The sequence below is a fragment of the Salmo trutta genome, chromosome 1 (genome assembly GCF_901001165.1).
Source record: "Salmo trutta chromosome 1, fSalTru1.1, whole genome shotgun sequence".
Taxonomy (NCBI): Eukaryota; Metazoa; Chordata; class Actinopteri; order Salmoniformes; family Salmonidae; genus Salmo; species Salmo trutta.
The window spans coordinates 45,257,792-45,281,653 of NC_042957.1; the positions used below are offsets into that span (position 1 = coordinate 45,257,792).

Sequence of the window (23,862 nt, forward strand, 5' to 3'; positions counted from 1 at the left end):
ATATCCTGCGCCGGCTCTACGCACTGTGTCGCCAGTGTGCCTTCACAGCCCAGTGCGTCCTGTGCCAGCACCCGCATTTGCCAGTCTAAAGTGAGCATCCAGCCAGGACGGGTTGTGCCGGCTCAGCGCTCCTGGTCTCCAGTACGCCTCCTCGGTCCAGGATATCCTGCGCCGACTCTACGCACTGTGTCGCCAGTGCGCCTTCACAGCCCAGTGCGTCCTGTGCCAGCGTCCGCATTTGCGGGCTAAAGTGAGCATCCAGCCAGGACGGGTTGTGCCAGCTCTACGCTCCAGACCTCCAGTGCGCCTCCACAGCCCGGTACGACCTGTGCCTGCTCCACGCACCCAGCCCCCAGTGCGTCTCCCCAGCCTGGTACGCCCTGTGCCAGCTCCACGCACGAAGCCTCCAGTGATGATCCATGGCACGAAGCCTCCAGTGATGATCCATGGCCCGACGCCTCCAGTGATGATCCATAGCACGAAGCCTCCAGTGATGATCCATGGCACGAAGCCTCCAGTAGTGATCCATGGCCCGAAGCCTCCAGTGTTGATCCATGGCACGAAGCCTCCTGTGATGATCCATGGCCCAGAGCCTCCAGTGATGATCCATGGCCCGGAGCCTCCAGTGATGATCCATGGCCCGGAGCCTCCAGTGACGAGCCAAGGCCCGGAGTTTCCAGCGACGGTCTGCAGTCCAGAGCCTCCAGCGACGGTCTGCAGTCCAGAGCCTCCAGCGACGGTCGGCAGTTCAGAGCCTCCAGTGGGGGTTCCCTGTCCAGAGCCTCCGGCAACGATCCACGGTCCGGAGCCTCAGCCGACGATCCACGGTCCGGTTCCACGGAAGTGGGTGGAGCCTCAAGCGGAGCGGGGTCTGCGTCCCGCAACGGAGCCTCCACCGAGAGGATATGCCCACCCAGACCCTCCCCTATAGGTTCAGGTTTGCGGCCGAAGTCAGGGTGTGACTTGGGTGGGCATATCTATATTTCTATTTCTTTGTTGGCCTAACATGGTTCCCAATCAGAGGCAGCTGTTTATCGTTGTCTCTGATTGGGGATCATACTTAGGCAGCGCTTTTTCCCACCTGTGATTGTAGGATCTTGTTTGTGTGTAGTTGCTTTCTGCACTGCGTGTAGCTTTACGTTCGTTTTCATACTTTGTTGTTTTTCCCGGTGTCATTGTTAATAAAAGGAAAATGTACGCCTACCACGCTGCACCTTGGTCTCATTCCAACAATGAGCGTAACACTTAGGCTATCCACATTTTTTTTGTTCCAGGTAGAACCAATTGGGTTTCATGTAGAACCATCTGTGGAAATGGTTCTACATGGAACCCAAATGGATCTACTTAGAACCAAAATGGTTCTTCTACCTGGAACCAACAAGGGTTCTTGGAAGGGTTCTCCTATGGGGACAGCCGAGGAACCTTTTTAGGTTTTAGATGGCACTTTTTGCTCTGGTCAAAAGTTGCTTATGGACATAGCCTTTGATATGGTCTCTCTTGGTGTGCACTGCAAACTAATGTTCTCTCTGTCTTGCAGAAGAGGCTGCTCAAACAAGTAGGCCTTCTAGGGTAAGGTGGCACACCATCAAACATGTCGGTGGAGGACATCGGTTTATGATGTCAGTCTGTCTAACATAGCCTATTGTGAAAAATGTATATTTTCCTGTGGTTTAACTACAGCTGGAAAAGAGATAGGTAAATAGTTTCAGCAGTAGAGGTATGAATAGATGTAATGATATTTGTGAAGGTTTTCTGATGGAAGCGATAGATGAAAAGAATGATTGACCAATTGGCTTTCATTATAGCCAATAAAGTGTAGCATTCTCGATACATGGCAGACTGGCAAAACTTGATTGGAGCTTATTACCAACTATTTCATTTGCCAGTATATAATTGCGCACCCCACCCCCCACATTTTCCTCCCTTTCCAGTCTGACTTTGATGAGCAGTGCACAGAATATTTCCTAGCCTTAATATTTCTTTATCTCTTAAATATTTATCTCTGAACATTTCAAGTTATTTTTTATGTAAATATTTTTCTTCTTATTGTAAATATTTGTAAATAGTTTTATTTTTTAAATTTATTTTATTTATCGAATTTTCGAAAGATACAATATACTTGCAGTGAAGCCGCTCAACAACTACATCATACCAGTCATCCAACAGATTCCCATTCAGAGCGACACACAGAAGCATCCAGGGTCAATGCACTGCTCAAGGGCACATTGACTGATCTACCACCAGGCCAAAAAATGTGAACCTGAACCCTCCAAGATCCCCCCACAGTTCCCCAATAGCTGTCTCTCAACCATTCAAGACCCCATCCCACAGTCCTCCCCCAGGAAGAAACAAATGATAAAAAATACAATTAATTCCATTCCCCACCCCCAAGAACCCCCCAATGCACCAACAATGAAGAGAATGAACTAAAGCGAAAAATGGAAAAGACAGAAGAAAACAGCAAACAACAATGCAAAAAAAATTATAGAGCAAAATAATACATTTAAAACAAAGGACATCAAGGACAACTAAAATCATAACAGCAATGCCAACTGTATATGTGTGTGTGCATTTCTGGCACTATTACATGTATGTGTGTGTTCTTGTATGTGTTTATTTGAATGAGAGTGTGTGTATATGCATGTGTACAAACACCTGCACATCATCAGCCTCAGGCAAACCGGCATTAATTGTAAAAACACTGCCACTTAGTGTCATTCAAATGTACTTTTCATTATGTTTTATTTGGATTATTATTTTTTTTACTTTTATCTTTGACCATCATTTTATCTCCCACACAGCAACTCCACTCCCACTTGTCTCCAATTCCACATACCAATCCTCAGCTTCCCTCAGCTCATCCCATCTATCTCTGCTGGCCACCCACTTCGGGTTTCTACGCAACACATATCTTTCAACTATGCTGTGATGTTTAACGTACAATTTCAATCTATCTAATCGAATGGAATCCACAGATAGCGTGTTGAAGATAAATACTTTTACTGAGAGTATTAGTATATTAGTAATTGACTGAACCGGTCTCTCCAGATCTCCTAACAGTACTATTTCTAGGGTCAATTTTAGATCAATGCTATGCATTTCAGCCATTCCTGAACCTGAGACCAGAAACAGGCTACCTGAGGGCAATACCAAAATAAATGGTATATTGATTCTGCATCCTCACAACAAAATCTACAGAGCTTCAATGATTTTATGCCCCAAATATTCAACATTTTGTTGGTGGCAAGAATTCTATATAATAATTTTAGCTGAAAAGCACAAAGTCTTGAATCTTGTTGTTTTATATATCAACTCATACACCCTGTACCATGGAAACGGTACATCCAAAAATCTCTTCTCAACTATTTTGCAATCTGTATGGCACAGTTGTCAACATCCGGGTCTTCAAATGAAACTGGTATACTTTCCTATTTATGCTATTTGTATTCCTCCACCAGTTTTGATCCTTTATATTGGGCAGACAGACCAGTTCCGTACCTCCTCCTGCTGCCACCTGCCTCCTCCATTTTTGGGGTAATGCTGTAATCAATTGGTTGTACTCTTGGATTGAGCAGACCTTTCCATTCAATTCTCGTAACTCCATGAAGGACATAAATTATATTGTAAATTGGAATGGTAGAGTTAAGAACAAAATACCCTTTTCAAACATCTTTCCCATAAATACAGGTATTTTATCAATCAGCACATTTGAGTTCAGCCACAATATTTGTTGTAATATTTGTTCTATCTTTTCAGGGGATGAAATAGAAATTGTAGCCAGCTCTGCAATGCTTGGTGAAAAAGAGAGATACTTTTTTCTAAGTATCATTTTCAATGAATCGAAAACGAGACATGGCAATCTGCACAAAGGCAAAAAGGCCATTTTTAAATAATGGATGAGCTGCTCTTATTAATCTACTTGAGAACCATTTAGGGTTCAAGTACAACTTTTGAATGAGTGAAGCTTTTAGAGAGAGATTTAGTGCTTTTATATTTAATAATCTCAACCCACCCAATTCCTATACATTATAAAGATAGGCACGTTTTATTTTGTCTGGTTTAGCGTCCCAGATAAAGCAAAATATTTTTTGCTCAAATGATTTGAAAAAACGAATAATCAGGAGTAGGCAGCGTCATAAGTAAGTGAGTAAACTGAGAAATGACTAAGGAGTTAATCAGGGCAATTTTTCCATAAATAGACAGGTCTTTACCTCTCCATGGTTGCAGGATCTTGTCTATTTTTACAAGTTTTCTATTGAAATTAATTGTAGAGAGCTTATTTATATATTTTGTGATATGAATACAGAGTATGTCTACTTCACCATCAGCCCATTTTATAGGTAAACTGCAGGGTAATGTAAAAGTTGTATTTTTTAAGGATCCCATACGTAATATTGTACACTTATCATAGTTAGGTTTTAGTCCAGAGAGTACAGACAAGTTATCTGGATCTTCAATGAGACAAATAGTTTTCTTGTTTTATTACCATATAGATGGGTTGGTGGTTTAGCAACAAAACCGAAGTGTGTGCAACTGTGGGCAAAACAGAGAGTATTGGCATAGATTGTTGACAACATGTAAACTACATTGAACACAAATATAAATGCAACATGTAAAGTGTTGGTCCCGTGTTTCATGAGCTGAAATAAAAGATCCCCAAAATGTTCCATATGCACAAAAAGCTTATTTCTCTAAAATGTTGTGCACAAATGTCTTTACATCCCTGTTAGTGAGCATTTCTCTTTTGCCAAGATAATCCACCCACCTGACATATGTGGCATATCAAGAAGCTGATTAAACAGCATGACCATTACACAGGTGCACCTTACACAGGTGCACAATAAAAGGCCACTCTAAAATGTGCAGTTTTGTCACACAACACAATGCCACAGATGCAATTGGCATGCTAACTGCAGGAATGTCCACCAGAGCTGTTGACAGATAATTGAATGTTCATTTCTCTACCATAAACCGCTACCAATGTCCTTTTAGAGAATTTGGTAGTACGTCCAACCGGCCTCACAACCATAGACCACATGTACTGTATGGTGTCGTGTGGGCGACCGGTTTCCTGTTGTGTACAGAGTGCCCCATGTTGGAGGTGGGGTTATAGTACGGGCAGGCATAAGCTATGGACAATGAACACAATTGCATTTTATCGATGGCAATTTGAATGCACAGAGATACAGTGACAAGATCCTGAGGCCCATTGTAGTGCCGTTCATCCGCTGCCAACACCTCATGTTTCAGCATGATAATGCACAAGCCCATGTCGCAAGGCTCAACTCCTGGAAGTTGAAAATGTCCCAGTTCTTCCATGGCCTGCACACTCACCAGACATGTTACCCATTGAGCCTGTTTGAGATGCTCTGGATCGATGTGTACAGGGCCTTCCCTGTAGCTCAGTTGGTAGAGCATGGTGTTTGCAACGCATGGTGTTTGCAATGCCAGGGTTGTGGGTTCGATTCCCACGGGGAGCCATGTATGAAATGTATGCATTCACTACTGTAAGTCGCTCTGGATAAAAGCGTCTGCTAAATGACTTAAATGTAATGTAAATGTACTACAACGTGTTCCAGTTCCCGCCAATATCGAGCAACTTTGCACAGCCATTGAAGAGGAGTGGGACAACATTCAACAGGCCACAATCAACAGCCAGATCAACTCTATGTGAAGGAGATGTGTCGCGCTGCATGAGGAAAATGGTCACACCAGATACTTACTGGTTTTCTGATCCAAGCCCCTACTTTTTTTAAGGTATCTGTGACCAACAGGTGCATATCTGTATTCCCAGTCATGTAAAATCCATAGATTAGGGCCTAATGCATTTATTTAAATTGACTGATTTCCTTATATGAACTGTAACTCAGTAAAGTCTTTGAAATTGTTGCATGTTGCGTTTTATATTTTTGTTCAGTATACACAGTATTTCATCGCCAAACGTTTATTGAAAACAAATACATTTTCACAATGAGCACTTGTTGTCTATCAAATACATTGTTACAGTTGTTGGTTAGCTAGCTAGCGAATTTAAGCCATATTAGCATTAACCTGAAAAAAATCAAGACAAAATTAAAGCTGCAAGGGTTGTCGGGGTTCAGCTGTGTGCTCACTGTGCCACCATCAGGACAAATTGGACACATTGCCATAGCATGAGCTGCTTCTATACTGCTTACCACGCTTGCCAAATATCAGAACTCAACATCGAACAGGTCATGCAATATTATGCTTTTGAGGTATTTTGGACAATTTTCAATGATGTTGACTACTTTAAATGTCTTCTTCTCCGGGACCGCTGGACCGATTGGCACCAAACTTGGTATATATCATCTATGTACCCGTGACTCTAACTCAAACAATATGGCCGCTATCAGCCAATGAGCTTGCAAGAATGTTTTTTAATGTTCAACAGCACCACCATGAGGCAAAACTGAACCATACTTTGCAGATTAGCTAGACTCATATCCCTCAGTATGTGTGCCAAATTTCATCACTCTGAGTAAAAAAGATTAAGACATATAAACATGTGCCCGTTATAGCGCCACCGTGTGGTTGATCTGAATGTGATTGAATATGTTGAGTCTTCACAGTGTTTGGAACAATATTAACATTTGTGACTGATTTATATGCATTTATGTGCCAGAGCACGCCCACGTGAATGATAATTGGTCAACACTGGCCACGTTGTTTTAGGTACTAGTCTGGAAAATGTTGGCATGAGAGGGTCTGGCCCTTGGCCCGTTACCATCATGCAAGGTTGCACCATCCGAGGCTTCACCATCTCATGGGAATTTGCATTTTAATTTTGCCGTATGGAAGAAGAAGAAGAGTAATAATAATAATAATAATAATAATTAGGGTTCGCTATTTGAACCACTAATAATGAACACTAACAAATACAATAGGGTTTTTACCAGTTTAGCTGCTGAATCACTAACAAGACATGTTATCAAGAACAATATGAAACTTACTGAAATGAGCCACCTACGATTCCCCACATGGCAGCTTCTTGTCATTGGGCAAGTTTGTTTTGCATGGCCCGGTACCCCGGGTGAGTGCTAGTGAGGGCCGAGAATCCCCTCTCACATAGGTACGTTGTTGCAAAGGGCATCAGTGTCTTAAAAGCGTGATTTTCCAAGGCAGGATACTCTGAGTGCAGCCAAATCCAGGAATCTGGCAGTGGCTTCTGATTAAATAAAATTTTGCCAGAACCGCTTGTTGCAATTTCGATGAGGCTCTCTTGTTCAGATATCAGTAAGTGGACTGGAGGCAGGGCATGAAAGAGATAACGAATCCAGTTGTTTGTGTTATCAGTTTTGGGAAAGTACCTGCATAATTGCGCACCAACTCACTCAGGTGCTTCGCTATATCACATTTGACAACTCGTCATCATGCAAGCGGTCAGACAAGTGAAAATCATGGTCAGTAAAGAAAACTTTAAGCTTGTCTCTCAATTTTAAAAAACGTGTCAATAATTTGCCCCTTGATAACCAGCGCACTTCTGTATGTTGTAAAAGCATTACATGGTCGCTTCCCATATCATTGCATAGTGCAGAAAATACACAAGAGTTCAGGGGCCTTGCTTTAACAAAGTTAACCATTTTCACTGTAGTGTCCAAAATGTCTTTCAAGCCATCAGGCATTCCCTTGGCAGCAAGAGCCTCTCAGTGGATGCTGTAGTGTACCCAAGTGGGGTCAGGAGCAACTGCTTGCACGTGCGTTATCACTCCACTATGTCTCCCTGTCATGGTTTTTGCGCCATCAGTACAGATACCAACACATCTTGACCACCAAAGTCCATTTGATGTCACAAAGCTGTCCAGTACTTTAAAAATATCCTCTCCTGTTGTCCTGGTTTCCAGTGGTTTGCAGAAGAGGATGTCTTCCTTAATTGACCCCCCATAAACGTAGTGAACCAGGAGAGGATATTTTTAGTACCAGGAGCTGTGCCAGGCCCACCACGTCTGTTGACTCGTCCAGCTGTAACTCATAGAATTCATTGGCTTGTATGCGAAACAGTAATTGTTTGAAAACATCTCCTGCCATGTCACTGATGTGTCGTGAAACAGTGTTGTTTGATGAAGGCATTGTCTGTATAGTTTTTTGGGCCTTTTCCCCCAGCATTGTCCCAGTCATATCCACGGCAGCAGGAAGAATTAAGTCCTCCACAATAGTATGGGTCTTGCCTGTCCTAGCCACTCGGTGGCTCACCATATGAGACACTTCTAGCCCCTTCTTATTAGTGGTATCTGTTGCTTTTATACATGTCTTACTACTCGAAAGTCGTCTTAATTCTTGCTCCAAAAACTCCATGGCTTATTTTTCAAATTGCTATGTTTTGTTTCTAAATGTCTGCGCAAGAGTGAAGGTTTCATCGAGTTGTGAGATAGTACTTTTGCACACATAACACGCTGTGGCTGAGGAAAGGCACTACTCCCAATATAAGTGAAACCCAAATCAATGTAGTTCTCATCATATTTGCCCCTCTTCGATGGTCCAACGTCCCTGTCTGTTGTTCTGTGCTTTCCTGGGTAAGGGGGCAGTAGCTCTTCGGCTGCATCAGATTCACAACTGTCAGTATCCATGCTAGCTAGGCTAACAACAAATGTAGAATTACTGATGCTAGCATTGGATGTGCTCGTGGAAGCAGAACCACTTGTGTCGTCGACAGGTGCAGGTGTAGTACTGCTGGTAGTAGCAGTACTAGTAGCAGTACTACCAGCAGAGTTGATATGTGTCTCTATGGATGCGGGCCTTACTTTTTTTTAACCGTTAATCAATTTTTGAGCAAACGGAATGAGCAGCAGCTACGTTTGGCTACATACGGACCGTTAGTGGAATTCCCGCAAGAGAGTAACGGTTAATGTGATTGGATGTTAATTATTTGACTAGGCTTCCTGTATTTGACATTGTGTTGTTAATTCCCTGAAGACTAGGTGGTTTAATTTTATTTTTGGCAGTGAAATGAGGCTACTCAGGCGAGAAAAAAACCTCACCCAAATGTATAGCCCCGTTGGAAAATAAAAATGGACTGTTTGAAAATGTGAAGAATTTTTTATTTAAAAAAAAGTGAATCACATTTTTATTTGGCGCACACCCGACCGCATTGCACATACCCCTGGATCACCTGTTCCAGGGGATCCAGAGACAACCTTGTCATCACATGACAAGGTGAGGCATACCTGATATTGCCAATATGTAGGCTATTCTGTTGGCTATATACCATCTGTATTTGGTCTGCTGAAATGAACTAAATAATCATGTATTCTTTGATATATTTTGATATATAAGGCCTATGTATTTGTATGCAGCAGAACTTGCTGTTGAATTTTAGATCCCGCTTTAAATGACTTTCATCTTATAAAGGCTTCAAAAAGCCTTCATAAGCACTACATAAATGGGTTACAAAGCATCTATAACCGTATGTTATGTTTTATAAAGGGTTCATAAATGTTGCATAACTGTGTGACATAATCACCAATGTCAAATGTGGCATAACCCACTATGTAGAATATGATATAAACATGTGCTTTATAAAGGGTGACATGTTCTGCTGAAGGATGGCATATGCTCTAAAGTGATGCCATGTTGGTCACATTACACTTAATCTCATTCCCGGACACTTCTGCCCAAAGGCGCAAAAGTTCTGGTGGACCAACGCATCAAACTTGGCCTTCATTAGTTAGGGTTAGGTTTCAAATCAAATTTTAAGAAGTTAAATTGTGGAAGTAGGCAGGGTTTAGCAATAATTATGACTTTTTGACTGTGTTAAATAGTGATGAGAAATACTTTCCTCAGTAAGGTCAATCCTATAGAATTCTATGGTCACTCCCACTATGGCGAACTTTGAATGGCTGATATCCCAGGCTTATACAGTGCATTCGGAAAGTATTCAGACCCCTTCCCCTTTTCCACATTTTGTTACATTAAAGCCTTATTCTAAAATGTATTAAATAAATAGTTTTCCTCATCAAACTACACACAGTACCCCATAATGACAAAGTGAAAATTGGTTTTTAGAATGTTTTTGCAAAGCCACCCCTATGTTGTCTTGGCTGTGTGCTTAGGGTTGTTGTCCTGTTGGAAGGTGAACCTTCGCCCCAGTCTGAGGTCCTGAGCGCTCTGGAGCAGGTTTTCATGAAGGATCAATGTAATTTGCTCTGTTCAACTTTGCCTCGATCCTAGTTTCCAAGTCCGTGCCTCTGAAAAACATCCCCACAGCATGATGCTGCCATCACCATGCTTCACCGTAGGGATGGTGCCAGGTTTCCGCCAGATGTGAAGCTTGGCATTCAGGCCAAAGAGTTCAATATTGGTTTCATCAGACCAGATTATCTTGTTTCTCATGGTCTGAGAGTCTTTGCCTTTTACTGAGGAGTGGCTTCCGTCTGGCCAATCTACCATAAAGGCCTGATTGGTGGAGTGCTGCAGAGATGGGAGAACCTTCCAGAAGGACAACCATCGCCACAGAGGAACTCTGGAGCTCTGTCAGAGTGACCATTGGGTTCTTGGTCACCTCCCTGACCAAGGCCCTTCTCCCCCGATTGCTCAGTTTGGCCGGGCGGCCAGCTCTAGGAAGAGTCTTGGTGGTTCTAAACTTCTTCCATTTAAGAATGATGGATTCCACTGTGTTCTTGGGGATCTTCAATGCTGCAGACATTTTTTGGTACCCTTCCCCAGAACTGTGCATTGACACACTCCTGTCTTGGAGTGCTACGGACAATTCCTTCGACCTCATGGCTTGGTTTTTGCTCTGTGGGACCTGTGGGACCTTTATAGGCAGGTGTGTGCCTTTCCAAATCATGTCCAATCAATTTAATTTACCACAGGTGGACTCCAATCAAGTTGTAGAAACATCTCAAGGATGATCAATGGAAACAGGATGGACCTGAGCTCAATTTCCAGTCTCATAGCAAAGGGTCTGAATGCAGGGTATGTGGGACGAAATCGTCCCACCTACCTAACAGCCAGTGGAATCCCGTGGCGCGTTATTCAAATACCTTAGAATTGCTATTACTTCAATTTCTCAAACATATGACTATTTTACAGCATTTTAAAGACAAGACTCTCGTTAATCTAACCACACTGTCCGATTTCAAAAAGGCTTTACAACGAAAGCAAAACATTAGATTATGTCAGCAGAGTACCCAGCCAGAAATAATCAGACACCCATTTTTCAAGCTAGCATATAATGTCACATAAACCCAAACCACAGCTAAATGCAGCACTAACCTTTGATGATCTTCATCAGATGACAATCCTAGGACATTATGTTATACAATACATGCATGTTTTGTTCAATCAAGTTCATATTTATATCAAAAACCAGCTTTTTACATTAGCATGTGACGTTCAGAACTAGCATACCCACCGCAAACTTCCGGTGAATTTACTAAATTACTCACGATAAACGTTCACAAAAAACATAAAAATTATTTTACGAATTATAGATACAGAACTCCTTTATGCAATCGCTATGTCCGATTTTAAAATAGCTTTTCGGCAAAAGCACATTTTGCAATATTCTGAGTAGATAGCCCAGCCATCACGGCTAGCTAATTTGACACCCACCAAGTTTGGCCCTCACCAAACTCCGATTTACTATTAGAAAAATGTGATTACCTTTGCTGTTCTTCGTCAGAATGCACTCCCAGGACTTCTACTTCAATAACAAATGTTGGTGTGGTTCAAAATAATCCATAGTTATGTTCAAATATCCTCTGTTTTGTTCGTGCGTTCAAGACGAAGGGTGACGCGCCCGACGCGTTTTGTGACAAAAAAATTCTAAATATTCCATCACCGTACTTCGAAGCATGTCAACCGCTGTTTAAAATCAATTTTTATGCGATTTTTCTCGTAAAAAAACGATAATATTCCGACCGGGTAACCCTGTTTTCGTTCAAAGACGAAAAAATAAAAACATGGTGTCGCCTCGTGCACGTGCCCCAGTCTCATTGTCCTCAGATCGACCACTATCCAAATGTGCTACTGTTTTTCAGCCAGGGCCTGCAAAGACATCATTCAGCGTTTTGCCACCTTCTGAGAGCCTATGGGAGCCGTAGGAAGTGTCACGTTACAGCAGAGATCCTCAGTTTTCGATAAAGAGAGTGTAGAAGCCCAAGAAATGGTCAGAGAGGACACTTCCTGTAAGGAATCTTCTCAGGTTTTTGCCTGCCATATGAGTTCTGTTATACTCAACAGACACCATTCAAACAGTTTTAGAAACTTTACGGTGTTTTCTATCCAAAGCCAATAATTATATGCATATTCTAGTTTCTGGGCAGTAGTAATAACCAGATTAAATCGGGTACGTTTTTTATCCGGCCGTGCAAATACTGCCCCCTACCCTAGAGAGGTTATGTAAATAAGGTAATTTTTTATTACATTTTTTATACAAATTTGCTAAAATGTCCAAAACCTTGTTTTTGCTTTGTCATTATGGGGTATTGTGTGTAGATTGCTGAGGAATTATTTGTATTTAATACATTTTAGAATAAGGCTGTAAAGTAACAAAATGTGGAAAAAGTCAAGGTGTCTGAATACTTTCCGAAGGCACTGTATATGGTGTCATTTCATGGGGCTCTGAATAATATGGAGTGTTCACTTTACATGTGCGCTTACTGCACTAAAGAAAACCGCTGACCAAACAACAGTGGCATGCTCACTGAATTAAATGGCAACTACATTAAAAAATCTAAGTTTCTTAGATTTTTCCCAGACCTCAAATGTCATCCCCTGATGTGGTTTAAGAATTGTTGTGAACACAGAAAATCCAATTTTATTGTTTTTCTATTAAAAAAGTGAAAAATTGTGAAATCTGAAACCTGGAAAAACAAAACCAAGAAAATGGAATTTTGGAAAAAACAGAAGTAGGTAAAACTATTTTACGGATTTTAAAAGAGCCCTACCAACGGTTTTGGCTTTGCATGACTGTACTTTAAAGTGTGTGTCATCCTGCAGCACAGCGTTTTTGGGGAAGTTGAGGTCAGGTCCAATATTGACTATACACCCAAGAGGGAAAGAGGTTCGGCCATCCTAGAAATGTTTTTGGGAAATATAATATAATATATCAAATTTAGCAGACATTTTTATCCAAAGTGACTTTCACTCATGCATGAATACATTTTTATATGGATGGGTGGTCCCGAGAATTGAACCCAATATCCTGGCATTACAATGCTCTACCAAGATGCATGCTTTGTGAAGCCTCAATTTAATGATTTATAAGGCTATTATTAAGCGTTGCTTATGCCACCCTTTTAAAGCACATGTTTATGTCATATTTGACATAGTGGGTTATGTCACATTTGACATTGGTGGTTATGTCACACATTAATGCCACACTTATGAACCCTTTATAAAGTATAACATACGGTTATAGATGATTGCATGAAGCCTTTATAAGCTGCACGTCATTTAAAGCAGACAGAATTTCCTTCCCTCCTAAGATTTTGAAAGTAGGCGGGACGTCCTATACACTGTCCTATAGAAATCGAGGACACTGGATGTAGTTTGAAAGGTTAACGGAAATATGGTCCAATGGGGAAAGGGAATAGGATTCGACTCCATTCTTACTATACCGCCCAAAAATACTGTCAACCAATTGCAATTATTGTAGTTCATTGAAAGCCCCATTATAGGCTAGGTTAAAACTAGTGACAAGATAAAAAGGAAATCACAGTCGAAGGAGGTTTCCTTTTGTCCAATGGACGTTTAGGACGTATGAACTAAGCTTATAAATAACAAGGTGACAGCTGTCAGAGTGCACATTGACTGCTGCTGTGAGCGAGAGCTAGTAATCGAGGACCCCGTGTGTACTGTAACATTAAGGTGAGTTAATAGTTTAGTGTGACATATGTTGTCATTTTGCTAAGCTTATAATCGCATTGTGAATATTTTGAAGTGTCCTGTCTGCATTGCTGGGGCGTATAGAAATGGTTAGCATGCTAGCTAGCTAACGTTATCCATGCATTGTAGGAAGTTGACGGCCATTCAATGATTTCTTCCCAAGAATGACATTTTATAGTGAATGTGTTCGTACTGTAGAATTCTTACCAGAGAAGTGTCTACATGGGCAGCCGCGTATACTGTTTGGAAATAAACATGCAAATGTTAACTTGCGAAACCATGCATTGGAGTACAACTGATTCTAAGATGAGGTGAAGCTTCTGCAAAATGTCTGACTTGCGCGTCCATATCTGGGCCTAGTGAACCAGTGCATGTTTTCGGTTATTATGGATTCATGTCCCAGAGGATTGAGAAGGACGTTTTAACAATTTCTAACAAATGGTATAGTTTGTGTCCTGTACCAAATGCCGCGTCCTTGTCTTTAAATCCTGTATTGGTGTCTGGGTCATTTTTGACCTTCACGTCTCGAGCTGGCTAGCCAAATTTTCCCTCCAATCTGTTAACGTTAGCAGTGTCCGTCTGAAGTATATAAAACCTAGCTAGCTATGGCTAACAAGCGAACGTTACCCAGGTTAGCCAACTAGCGTTTCATGCTTTCGTCTTTTTGCAAATCGCTGCTACCCTCACTGCATGTGACATGGGTTTAATAAGCCCCATTCGCGCATGGACATTTGATTTGGGATAGTTTAGGTTCCCCCATGGTGAATCCGTCATTTGTGCTAATGATAACGTTACCTGCCCAGGGGCGGAATGGCGACGGGGGTGTACTGTACTAAAGTATTATCTTTTACACTGAATTTAGCTAGTTCGATTTTTATTCATTCATAGCTAAAGGCTAGCTTGACTGTCTGGGCCTTATGTGCGCAGGCGCTAATACACTACCTCGCTACCAACGCAATTGGATTAATTAGCATTAGACATCTCTGGATGTCGAAGTTGATCATAGTTTAGCACCCAATTTAGTGTTTTGAAAGAATTTCTTTAATGCTTCATTGGCGTCTTGCCACATTCAAACAAGCCTTGCTATTTTTCATGCAATTTCACTTAATCAAGTCTAATGACCTAGGTGTAAAGATTGTAACTTGACTCTTTATTTGTGCAGAGTTTTAACCTCTTGATATTATACAGTCAGATTTTACTACAGGACCTTAGTCTGCTTTTCGCACATCCTCTTCCCTGATGCACATGGTCAAATGCTTGACTGGTTACACTTACAGCTCAGGTCACCTTTACTGTACCTTTAGCAGTGTAGAGCTGGTTTAGGTGGTGGGCTGTAGCTAAGAATTGTGCGTGCTTTCCAATGTAAAACAAAAAATGGTGTCCAAATGTAATTCCTCATCTCTCTTCACAGGCACCAGCCATGTACGCCTGCGCTAAGTTTGTCACCTCACCTGCTGTGGTATGTAGTATTTGAAACGACAATGTCACCTGTTTGAGTCTCTGCCAGTCGTGCCTTATCAGTCTAGATCTAGCATGTACACATAATTTTGTTTAGCTAAAAGATGCACAGCAAATTAGTTATTGTTAAGGAATATCACCTTATTTGTCACATGTGCCAAAGTCAACAGGTGTAGACCTTACAGTGAAATGCTTACTTACAAGCTCTTAATTAACTATGCAAAATTAAGAAAAATAAGTTAAGTAAAAAATAACATAATTAAAGAGCAGCGGTAAAGTAACAGTAGCGAGGCTATATACATGGGGTACTGGTACAGTCAATGTGCGGGGCTACAGGTTAGTTGAGATAATGGGTACATGTAGGTAGAGTTGAAGTGACTATGCATAGATAATCAACAGTAGCAGCAGTGTAAAAAGGGAGGTGGGGGGACCATTTGATTATCTGTTCAGGTGTCTTATGGCTTGGGGGTAGAAGCTGTTAAGGAGCCTTTTGGACCAAGACTTGGCGCTCCGATATCGCTTGTTGTGCGGTAGCAGAGAGAAGTCTATGACTAAGTTGGCTGGAGTCTGACAATTTTTAGGGCCTTCCTCTGACACCGCCTGGCATATTTTTATTTATTTTACCTTTATTTAACTAGGCAAGTCCGTTGACACATTCTTATTTTCAATGACGGCCTAGGAACAGTGGGGTAACTGCCTTGTTGAAGGGCCGAATGACAGATTTTTACCTTGTCAGCTCGTGGATTCGATCTGGCAACTTTTCGGTTACTAGTCCAACGCTCTAACCACTAGGCTACATGCTGTGTAGAGGTCCTAGATGGCGGGACGCTTGGCCTCAGTGATGTGCTGGGCCGTACACACTACCCTCTGTAGTGCCTTGCGTTCGGGGGCCGAGCAGTTGCCAAACCAGGCAGTGATGCAACCATTCAGGATGCTCTCGATGGTGCAGCTTTAGAACCTTTTGATGACCGATGCCAAATCTTTTCAGCCTCCTGAGGGGGAATAGACTGTCGTGCCCTCTTCAGGACTGTCTTGGTGTGTTTGGACCATGTTCGTTTGTTGGTGATGTGGACATCAAGGAACTTGACGCTCTCAACCTGATCCACTACAGCTCCGTCAATGAGAATGGGGGCGTGCTCAGTCCTCCTTTTCCTGTAGTCCACGATCATTTCCTTTGTCTTGATCACGTTGAGGGAGAGGTTGTTATCCTGGCACCATACCACCAGGTCTCTGACCTCCTCCCTATAGGCTGTCTCATCGTTGTCGGTGATCAGGCCTACCACTGTCGTTGGTAAACTTAACGATGGTGTTGGAGTTGTGCCTGGCCATGCAGTCATTAGTGAATAGGGAGTACAGGAAGGGACTGAGCGCGCACCCCTGAGGGGCTGCTGTGTTGAGGATCAGCGTGTTGGTGTGGTATGCAAATTGGGGTGTGTCTAGGGTTTCTGGGATAATGGTGTTGATGTGAGCCATGACCAGCAAATGAGATGAGAATGCACTTATTTTTTCAATATTTTTTTAAAGGTTCATGAGAAAGAAAAGTCTATGGCAGTGTTACCTGTATGCATGACCAGTGGTCAGCCGGGGATAAATCGGGGGGGGGGGGGGGATCACTATGTAGGCTATTAGCCTCTCACCTTGTAGGCTAATCTAACCCTATAGTACTCAGTCTTTACTAAGGACAAGATTTTGATTGATCATAAGGGTTGCACATTTTGGGGAATATTCAGAGGTGGAAACTTTCTGTGGGAATTAACGGGAATATGTGGGAATTAATGGCAATGTATGCAATTTATATTAATACCATTTCAATGTGACGTTTTTTGCATTGGCTATATTTACCATATCATATGGAGACAAACAAACCTTGTACCTTATCATAAGTAGACATAATTGCAAATGATTAAATCATTCCAATAGAAATATAAAAAACAATTTAGTTACGAATGTAACTTTAATTAAATGAGTTGACTCTTCACAGAATGATTTCACTGAACAACAAAAGGGAATATTGAATGATCCTCTATGATCCATCGCATCTCCCAAAAACATTTTCAACATACAGTAGAAGTTTACATGCACCTTAGCCAAATACATTTAAACTCAGTTTTTCACAATTCTTGACATTTAAAAATTCCCTGTCATAGGTCAGTAAGTATCACCACTTTATTTTAAGAATGTGAGATGTCAGAATAATAGTAGAGAATGATTTATTTCATTCCCAGTGGGTCAGAAGTTTGCATGCACTCAATTAGTATTTGGTAGCATTGCCTTTAAATTGTTTAACTTGGGACAAATGTTCTGGGTAGCCTTCCACAAGCTTCCCACAATAAGTTGGGTGAATTTTGGCCCATTCCTCCTGACAGAGCTGGTGTAATTGAGTCAGGTTTGTAGGCCTCCTTGCTTGCACATGCCTTTTCAGTTCTGCCCACACGTTTTCTATAGGGTTGAGGTCAGGGCTTTGATGGCCACTCAATACCTTGACTTTGTTGTCCTTAAGCCATTTTGCCACAACTTTGGAAGTATGCTTGGGGTCATTGTCCATTTGGAAGACCCATTTGCTACCAAGCTTTACTTCCTGACTGATGTCTTGATGTTGCTTCAATATATCCACATAATTTTCCATCCTCATGATGCCATCTATTTTGAAGTGCACCAGTCCCTCCTGCAGCAAAGCACCCCCACAACATGATGCTGCCACCCCCGTGCTTCCCGGTTGAGAGGGTGTTCTTCGGCTTTTTCCTACAAACATAGCAATGGTCATTATGGCCAAACAGTTCTTTTTGTTTCATCAGACTGTACTTTTTGGAGAAATGTCCTCTGATCTTTGTCCCCATGTGCAAACCGTAGTTTGGCTTTTTCATGGCTGTTTTGGAGCAGTGGCTTCTTCCTTGCTGAGCGGCCTTTCAGGTTATCTTGACATAGGACTCATTTTACTGTGGATATAGATACTTTGTACCTGTTTCCTCCAGCTTCTTTACAAGGTCTTTTGCTGTTCTGGGATTTGCACTTTTTGCACCAAGGTACGTTCATCTCTAGGAGACAGAATGCGTCTCCTTCCTGAGCGGTATGACGGCTGCGTGGTCCCATGGTGTTTATACTTGCGTACTATTGTTTGTACAGATGAACGTGGTACCTTCAGGCGTTTGGAAATTGCTCCCAAGGATGAACCAGACTTGTGGAGGTCTACAATATTTATTTTTTTCTGAGGTCTTGGCTTTCTTTAGATTTTCCCATCTATATCAAGCAAAAAGGCACTGAGTTTGAAGGTAGGCCTTGAAATTCATCCACAGGTACACCTCCAATCGACTCACATGATGAATATTGTCAATTAGCCTCCAGAAGCTTCTAAAGCCATGTCATTTTCTGGAATTTTCCAAGCTGTTTAAAGGCACAGGCAACTTAGTGTATGTAAACTTCTGACCCACTGGAATTGTGATAGTGAAATAATCTGTCTGTAAACAATTGTTGGAAAAATTACTTGTCATGCACACAGATGTCCTAACCGACTTGCCAAAACTAGAATTTGTTAACAAGAAATTTGTGGAGTGGTTGAAACACTTAGGTTGGAGTCATTAACTCGTTTATGTGAACTTCTGACTTCAACTGTACATCTGTAAAATTATAGTCTAGAAACTAAACATTGGTTGTCTTCCTCTCAGGCTTCCATGTCTTCTCCCTGGACCTCAATGTCCACCTCTTGAACATCAGACTGAGGCCTCATCTTCACTGTCACTTTCCAACCTTGTGGAGGATGGCTCAAAAAGCCTAATTTGCCCAAATGGCCACCAATCTTTCAACCTTTATATTGGTCAGCCTGTTGCCTGCTTTGGTGTGTTCCCAAACAAGGACCAGTTGCGCTTTGAGGTGGCTGAGGATGATGGCGGTAACGGGAAAGAGACTCATCCACAAAGTCCCTTCCACCAGGTGGCTGATGCGATATGTTGGCACGACTGCCATATTGCATCTCCATCCCAAAGCCCGTGCTTGGAAGTGAACATTGCCAGACTGCCAAGAACCTTGCCCTCATCCAGGCCAAGGTGGTGAGACACGGTAGTGATGACACCATAGGCCTTGTTGATCTCTGCACCAGACAGGATGCTCTTGCCAGCATACTTGGGGTCCATCATGTACGCTGTGTCGTGTATGGGCTTCAGGCAGTAGTCTTAACACTTCAGTTTCCTCTGCTTGGAGTAACAGTGAAGTGGGCAGGGCAGTACAGATTTCTTCTCTTACATCTGCAAGTAGAGTCTGAACATCAGACAGGATGGCATTGTCTCCCTCAATCTGTGCAATGGCTACTGCTATAGGTTTCAAGCTGCTTACCACTCACTCACAAAATGCATCATCCAGTTGGATCCTCATGATGGGGCTGTTTGTATCAGCAGACTGATATGGCCATTTCTTGGAGAGACTCCTTCTCCTCCAGCTGTCAAACATGATGACAACACCACCCCAACAGGTGTTGCTGGGCAGCTTCAATGTGGTGCTCTTATTCTTCTCACTTTGCTTGGTGAGGTAGATTGCTGCTACTTGACTCTTCACATAGCTAACATTTCCTTAGCTCTCTTGTAGAGTGTATCCATTTTTTTCAGTGCAATGATGTCCTTGAACAGATTTAATACATGAGCAGCACAGCCAATGGGTGTGATGTGAGGGTAGACCAAGCAGCCTTCATGTTCGCAGCATTGTCTGTCACCAGTGCAAATACCTTCTGTGGTCCAAGGTCATTGATTGCCTTCAGCTCATCTGCACTGTAGAGACCGGTGTGTCTGTGCTCTTGTAAAATACTGGTTGAGGGGTGGAGATGCTGTAGTTAATTATTCCTTGCCCACGAACATTTGACCACCCATCAGAGATGATTGCAATAGTCTGCTTTCTCTGATTTGCGTGACCTTCACTTGAACTCTGAACTCTGCACCCAACAAATGAGTAGATAAAGCATGTCTGGTTGGAGGGGTATATGCTGGGTGAAGAACGTCCAGAAATCTCTTCCAATACACATTGCCTGTGAGCATCAGAGGTGAACCAGTTGAGTACACAGCTCGAGCAAGACATCAGCGTTTCTGACTACGTTCCTCCATTTGAGTCAAACAAAACTTCTGATTCCAGGAGGACCATGAGCTGTTGCTATCGATAAGGTGTCTGATTCATAATCTTCGCCTCGCATAGAAGTAGAGGGACTTTGGTCAGCGGTTGCTTGTTGTGAGCGCTGAGGGAACTTTATGCACTTGGCCAGATGATTCTGCATCTGTTTTCTTCACATATGATTTGGCACAGTATTTGCAAATGTACACAGCTTTTCCTTCTACATTAGCTGCAGTGAAATGTCTACACACAGATGGTGCCCGTGGCATTTTCCTGTAAAGATTAGAAAAAAAGAGTAAAAAAACAAATGCAATTCCATGTACAGATAAATAGTTACGCAGTTAGATTAAACAACTCCTTTTGTAAGATGTTTTAAAATGAAACGTGTATGGAAACAGGTGAATTAACACCTCAGTTAGCAGGCTCAATTAAGTTAACTAACTAGCAGAAAGTGTTAGAAATGATTTAAACACTTTGCTGTAGGCTACTATTTACTAGTTAACAAAATCATGTCATATAATATATTCACCCCACCCAGTATTGTAATCAGAACTTACCAGAAAGCATGTAGTCCTTGGCTCAGACAGTGTAGTAGTGTGGGCTCAATAGCATCTCATTAGTGTTCAAGATTTTGAGAATCAGCTGTACATGTGATGGAAGAATGCACTGTGCATGCAGAGGGTTGCAATTCCATTGAATTAGTTTAACCAAAATTTGCCACACGACCTAGAATTCCTTGTGTATCCCACACGGTTCACTGCAAACTTCTTTTTTGATGAATTTAAGCAAAATTCCTGGGCTTAACTTCACATGGAAATTTACCAGAAAGTTTTTGACCCTTTGCAATTCTAATCATGATATTGCCATTCTACCAGTCTTGATGTCTCTAATCTTCCTAGACGTTACACTATTAGATGCAACTCTGTAGGGTCATAATCTTGGCGTGCTCCAGAACTCTCCTCAGGGTAATCTACATTTGGCAGTCTGATAGTAATGATTTAAGTAGAGCTTGTTACAAGCTTTTAAGTCTGTTTAGGAGTTTGATGTGTAGTTGTCTCTTGCAGCTGCGTGGGGGGTCCAGAGTCCTCGCCCGGCCAGTCTCGGTCTCAGTCTTCAACAGACCTGAAGCCAGAAGTGAGCAGCAGGTGAGCCCCTCTTCAAACCAAAATGAAACCCTGTGACTAACATTGCTCACAATTCCAATTGCCCCTTTTTGTGATAAGGCCACTTGTTCATAAAGTTTGTTTGTTTTCAACACCTCAGTAACCCTTATTTCCTTTTCATTTGTATTAATCCTGAACACCAGACCATTCTGAATCCTTGTCTGGCGAAATACTAACGTGGCCAGTGCTTAAATGTCTCCTTGTGACGATTTCCACGGGTCCCTTCAGGACTCTCCAGTGTGACCATTTTATTCGCATGTCCACCTTCAATATTTTTCTGTGCAACATGGAATTTAAATTTGGGAGCACCAGTGTGCCAAGAGAAATGAAGGGTTTTAGCTTTATTACCTGAGTTTTCATAATGCTCCTAGATTTCTGTGCGCCTAGATTTTTAAACTTGAGGGGTGGGTGTTTATACTATCTACACCTGTCAGGTCTCAGTTCCATTTCAGTCTCTAGCTTCTCTATGTTCTGATTTGACTGCTCTACCCCTGCATCTTCCCCAGACCCTGTTGCCTGCTGGTGAGGCCTCTCTTCTAACCCGGGGGTTCCAGACCAGCGCTGTCTCCAGAGACATCGACACTGCCGCCAAGTTCATCGGTGCTGGAGCCGCCACAGTGGGAGTGGCTGGATCAGGGGCTGGAATTGGAACTGTGTTCGGCAGCTTGATCATCGGCTATGCAAGGTAACTGATGAACGAAAAGGAATTCAACCCTTTGTTTGTGGGTTTGAGCCGATTCAGAAGCAAAACCTGATGCAAAAGAATAGTTGTGATTATGTGGGTGGCAGAGAAATGCTAATGTTTTACTGCAAGAGTATTGAAGCGTGTGAGCCTGTTCATATTCATATTGGTTCATATAATTAACTAACAATTTGCTACTGGTACTGTCATCCAGCCGAAGCATAACTTCCAGTCCTCTTTCTCTTGTTGACAGGAACCCCTCCCTGAAGCAGCAGCTCTTCTCCTATGCCATCCTGGGCTTTGCCCTGTCCGAGGCCATGGGGCTCTTCTGTCTCATGGTGGCATTCCTCATCCTGTTCGCTATGTAATTTAGTCACACACTGTTCCCATCCCTGCCCCGTCACCTTTCTCCCAGGGAATCGAAGCTCATGAGGCCGTGGCACCGCCATTCCAATCAAAATCACCGACTACAAATCCTGCCTTTATGTTCCCTTTTTATTTTTTTTTCAGAAGTTTAACGTAAGAGCTCACTTTGGTTTAGACGGTCTGTCAGAATAAATGGTTGGGATAACTAAACTTGTCAGTCTTTATTTTCAGTGTTTGGATGCTGGACTTAAAGATGTGTAAACTAAAAGTACTAGGTACCTTGTCACATTGAATGCAATATAAGCTAAATGTACAGGGATGTGGAATTTCTTATCAAGTAAGTCTGGGTCTCAACTTAATGTTGAGTTAGAATTAATAGAATACACAAGGTGCAATTTCGTAATGTAGTTGTGCATCAGAAGTGACCCAATTAGCCCATGTCAGCAAAGCATTTTTAGATTGGTAAATTAGTCTAGGGACCAGCTATGTAAACTTGTAGTAAGCATGTTCGCATCACTGACTGGGGTGGGGCCCATTTGATAATCAGTTACCATAAACTCAGCAAAAAAAGAAATGTCAACTGTGTTTAGTTTCAGCAAACTTAACATGTGTAAATATTTGTATGAACATAACGAGATTCAACAACTGAGACAAACTGAAAAAGTTCCTCAGACATGTGACTAACAGAAATGGAATGTGTCCCTGAGCAAAGAGGGGGTCAGAAGTAAGTCAGTATCTGGTGTGGCCACCAGCTGCATTAAGTACTGCAGTGCATCTCATTGTCTGCACCAGATTTGCCCATTCTTGCTGTGAGATGTTACCCCGCTCTTCCACTGTGGCACTTGCAAGTTACTGGACATTTCTGGGGGGAATGGCCCTAGCCCTCACCCTCTGATCCAACAGGTCCCAGACGTGCTCAATGGGATTGAGATCCGGGCTCTTCGCTGGCCATGGCAGAACACTGACATTCTTGTCTTGCAGGAAATCACGCACAGAACGAGCAGTACGGCTGGTAGCATTGTCATGCTGGAGGGTCATCTCAGGATGCGCCTGCAAGAAGGGTACCACATGAGGGAGGAGGATGTCTTCCCTGTAATGCACAGCGTTGAGATGCTTGCAATGACAAGCTCAGTCAGATGCTGTGACCCACTGCTCCAGACCACGATGGACCCTCCACCTCAAATCGATCCCGCTCCAGAGTACAGGCCTCGGTGTAACGCTCATTCCTTTGACGATAAACGTGAATCTGACCTTCAC

At 42.4% G+C, this 23,862-nt stretch overlaps 1 protein-coding gene across 1 annotated transcript; it reads left to right on the top strand.

The window, feature by feature from the left end:
• Positions 1-13,694: 13,694 nt before the first annotated feature.
• Positions 13,695-22,815, top strand: LOC115197047 (ATP synthase F(0) complex subunit C3, mitochondrial). The gene is made up of 5 exons (XM_029758189.1): positions 13,695-13,830; positions 15,260-15,307; positions 21,459-21,539; positions 22,064-22,242; positions 22,493-22,815. The coding sequence occupies exons 2-5, from the start codon at positions 15,269-15,271 to the stop codon at positions 22,605-22,607; spliced, it is 414 nt and encodes a 137-aa protein (XP_029614049.1). The 5' UTR covers positions 13,695-13,830; positions 15,260-15,268; the 3' UTR covers positions 22,608-22,815.
• The last annotated feature ends 1,047 nt before the right edge of the window (positions 22,816-23,862 follow it).

What these genes read in the sequence shown, in the direction of transcription:
- LOC115197047 (XM_029758189.1), top strand. Translation starts at nt 15,269, where the DNA reads ATGTACGCCTGCGCTAAGTTTGTCACCTCACCTGCTGTG. An exon ending in TTGTCACCTCACCTGCTGTG is followed by an intron (nt 15,308 to 21,458) that starts GTATGTAGTATT and finishes TGTCTCTTGCAG; the next exon opens with CTGCGTGGGGGGTCCAGAGT. An exon ending in AAGCCAGAAGTGAGCAGCAG is followed by an intron (nt 21,540 to 22,063) that starts GTGAGCCCCTCT and finishes CATCTTCCCCAG; the next exon opens with ACCCTGTTGCCTGCTGGTGA.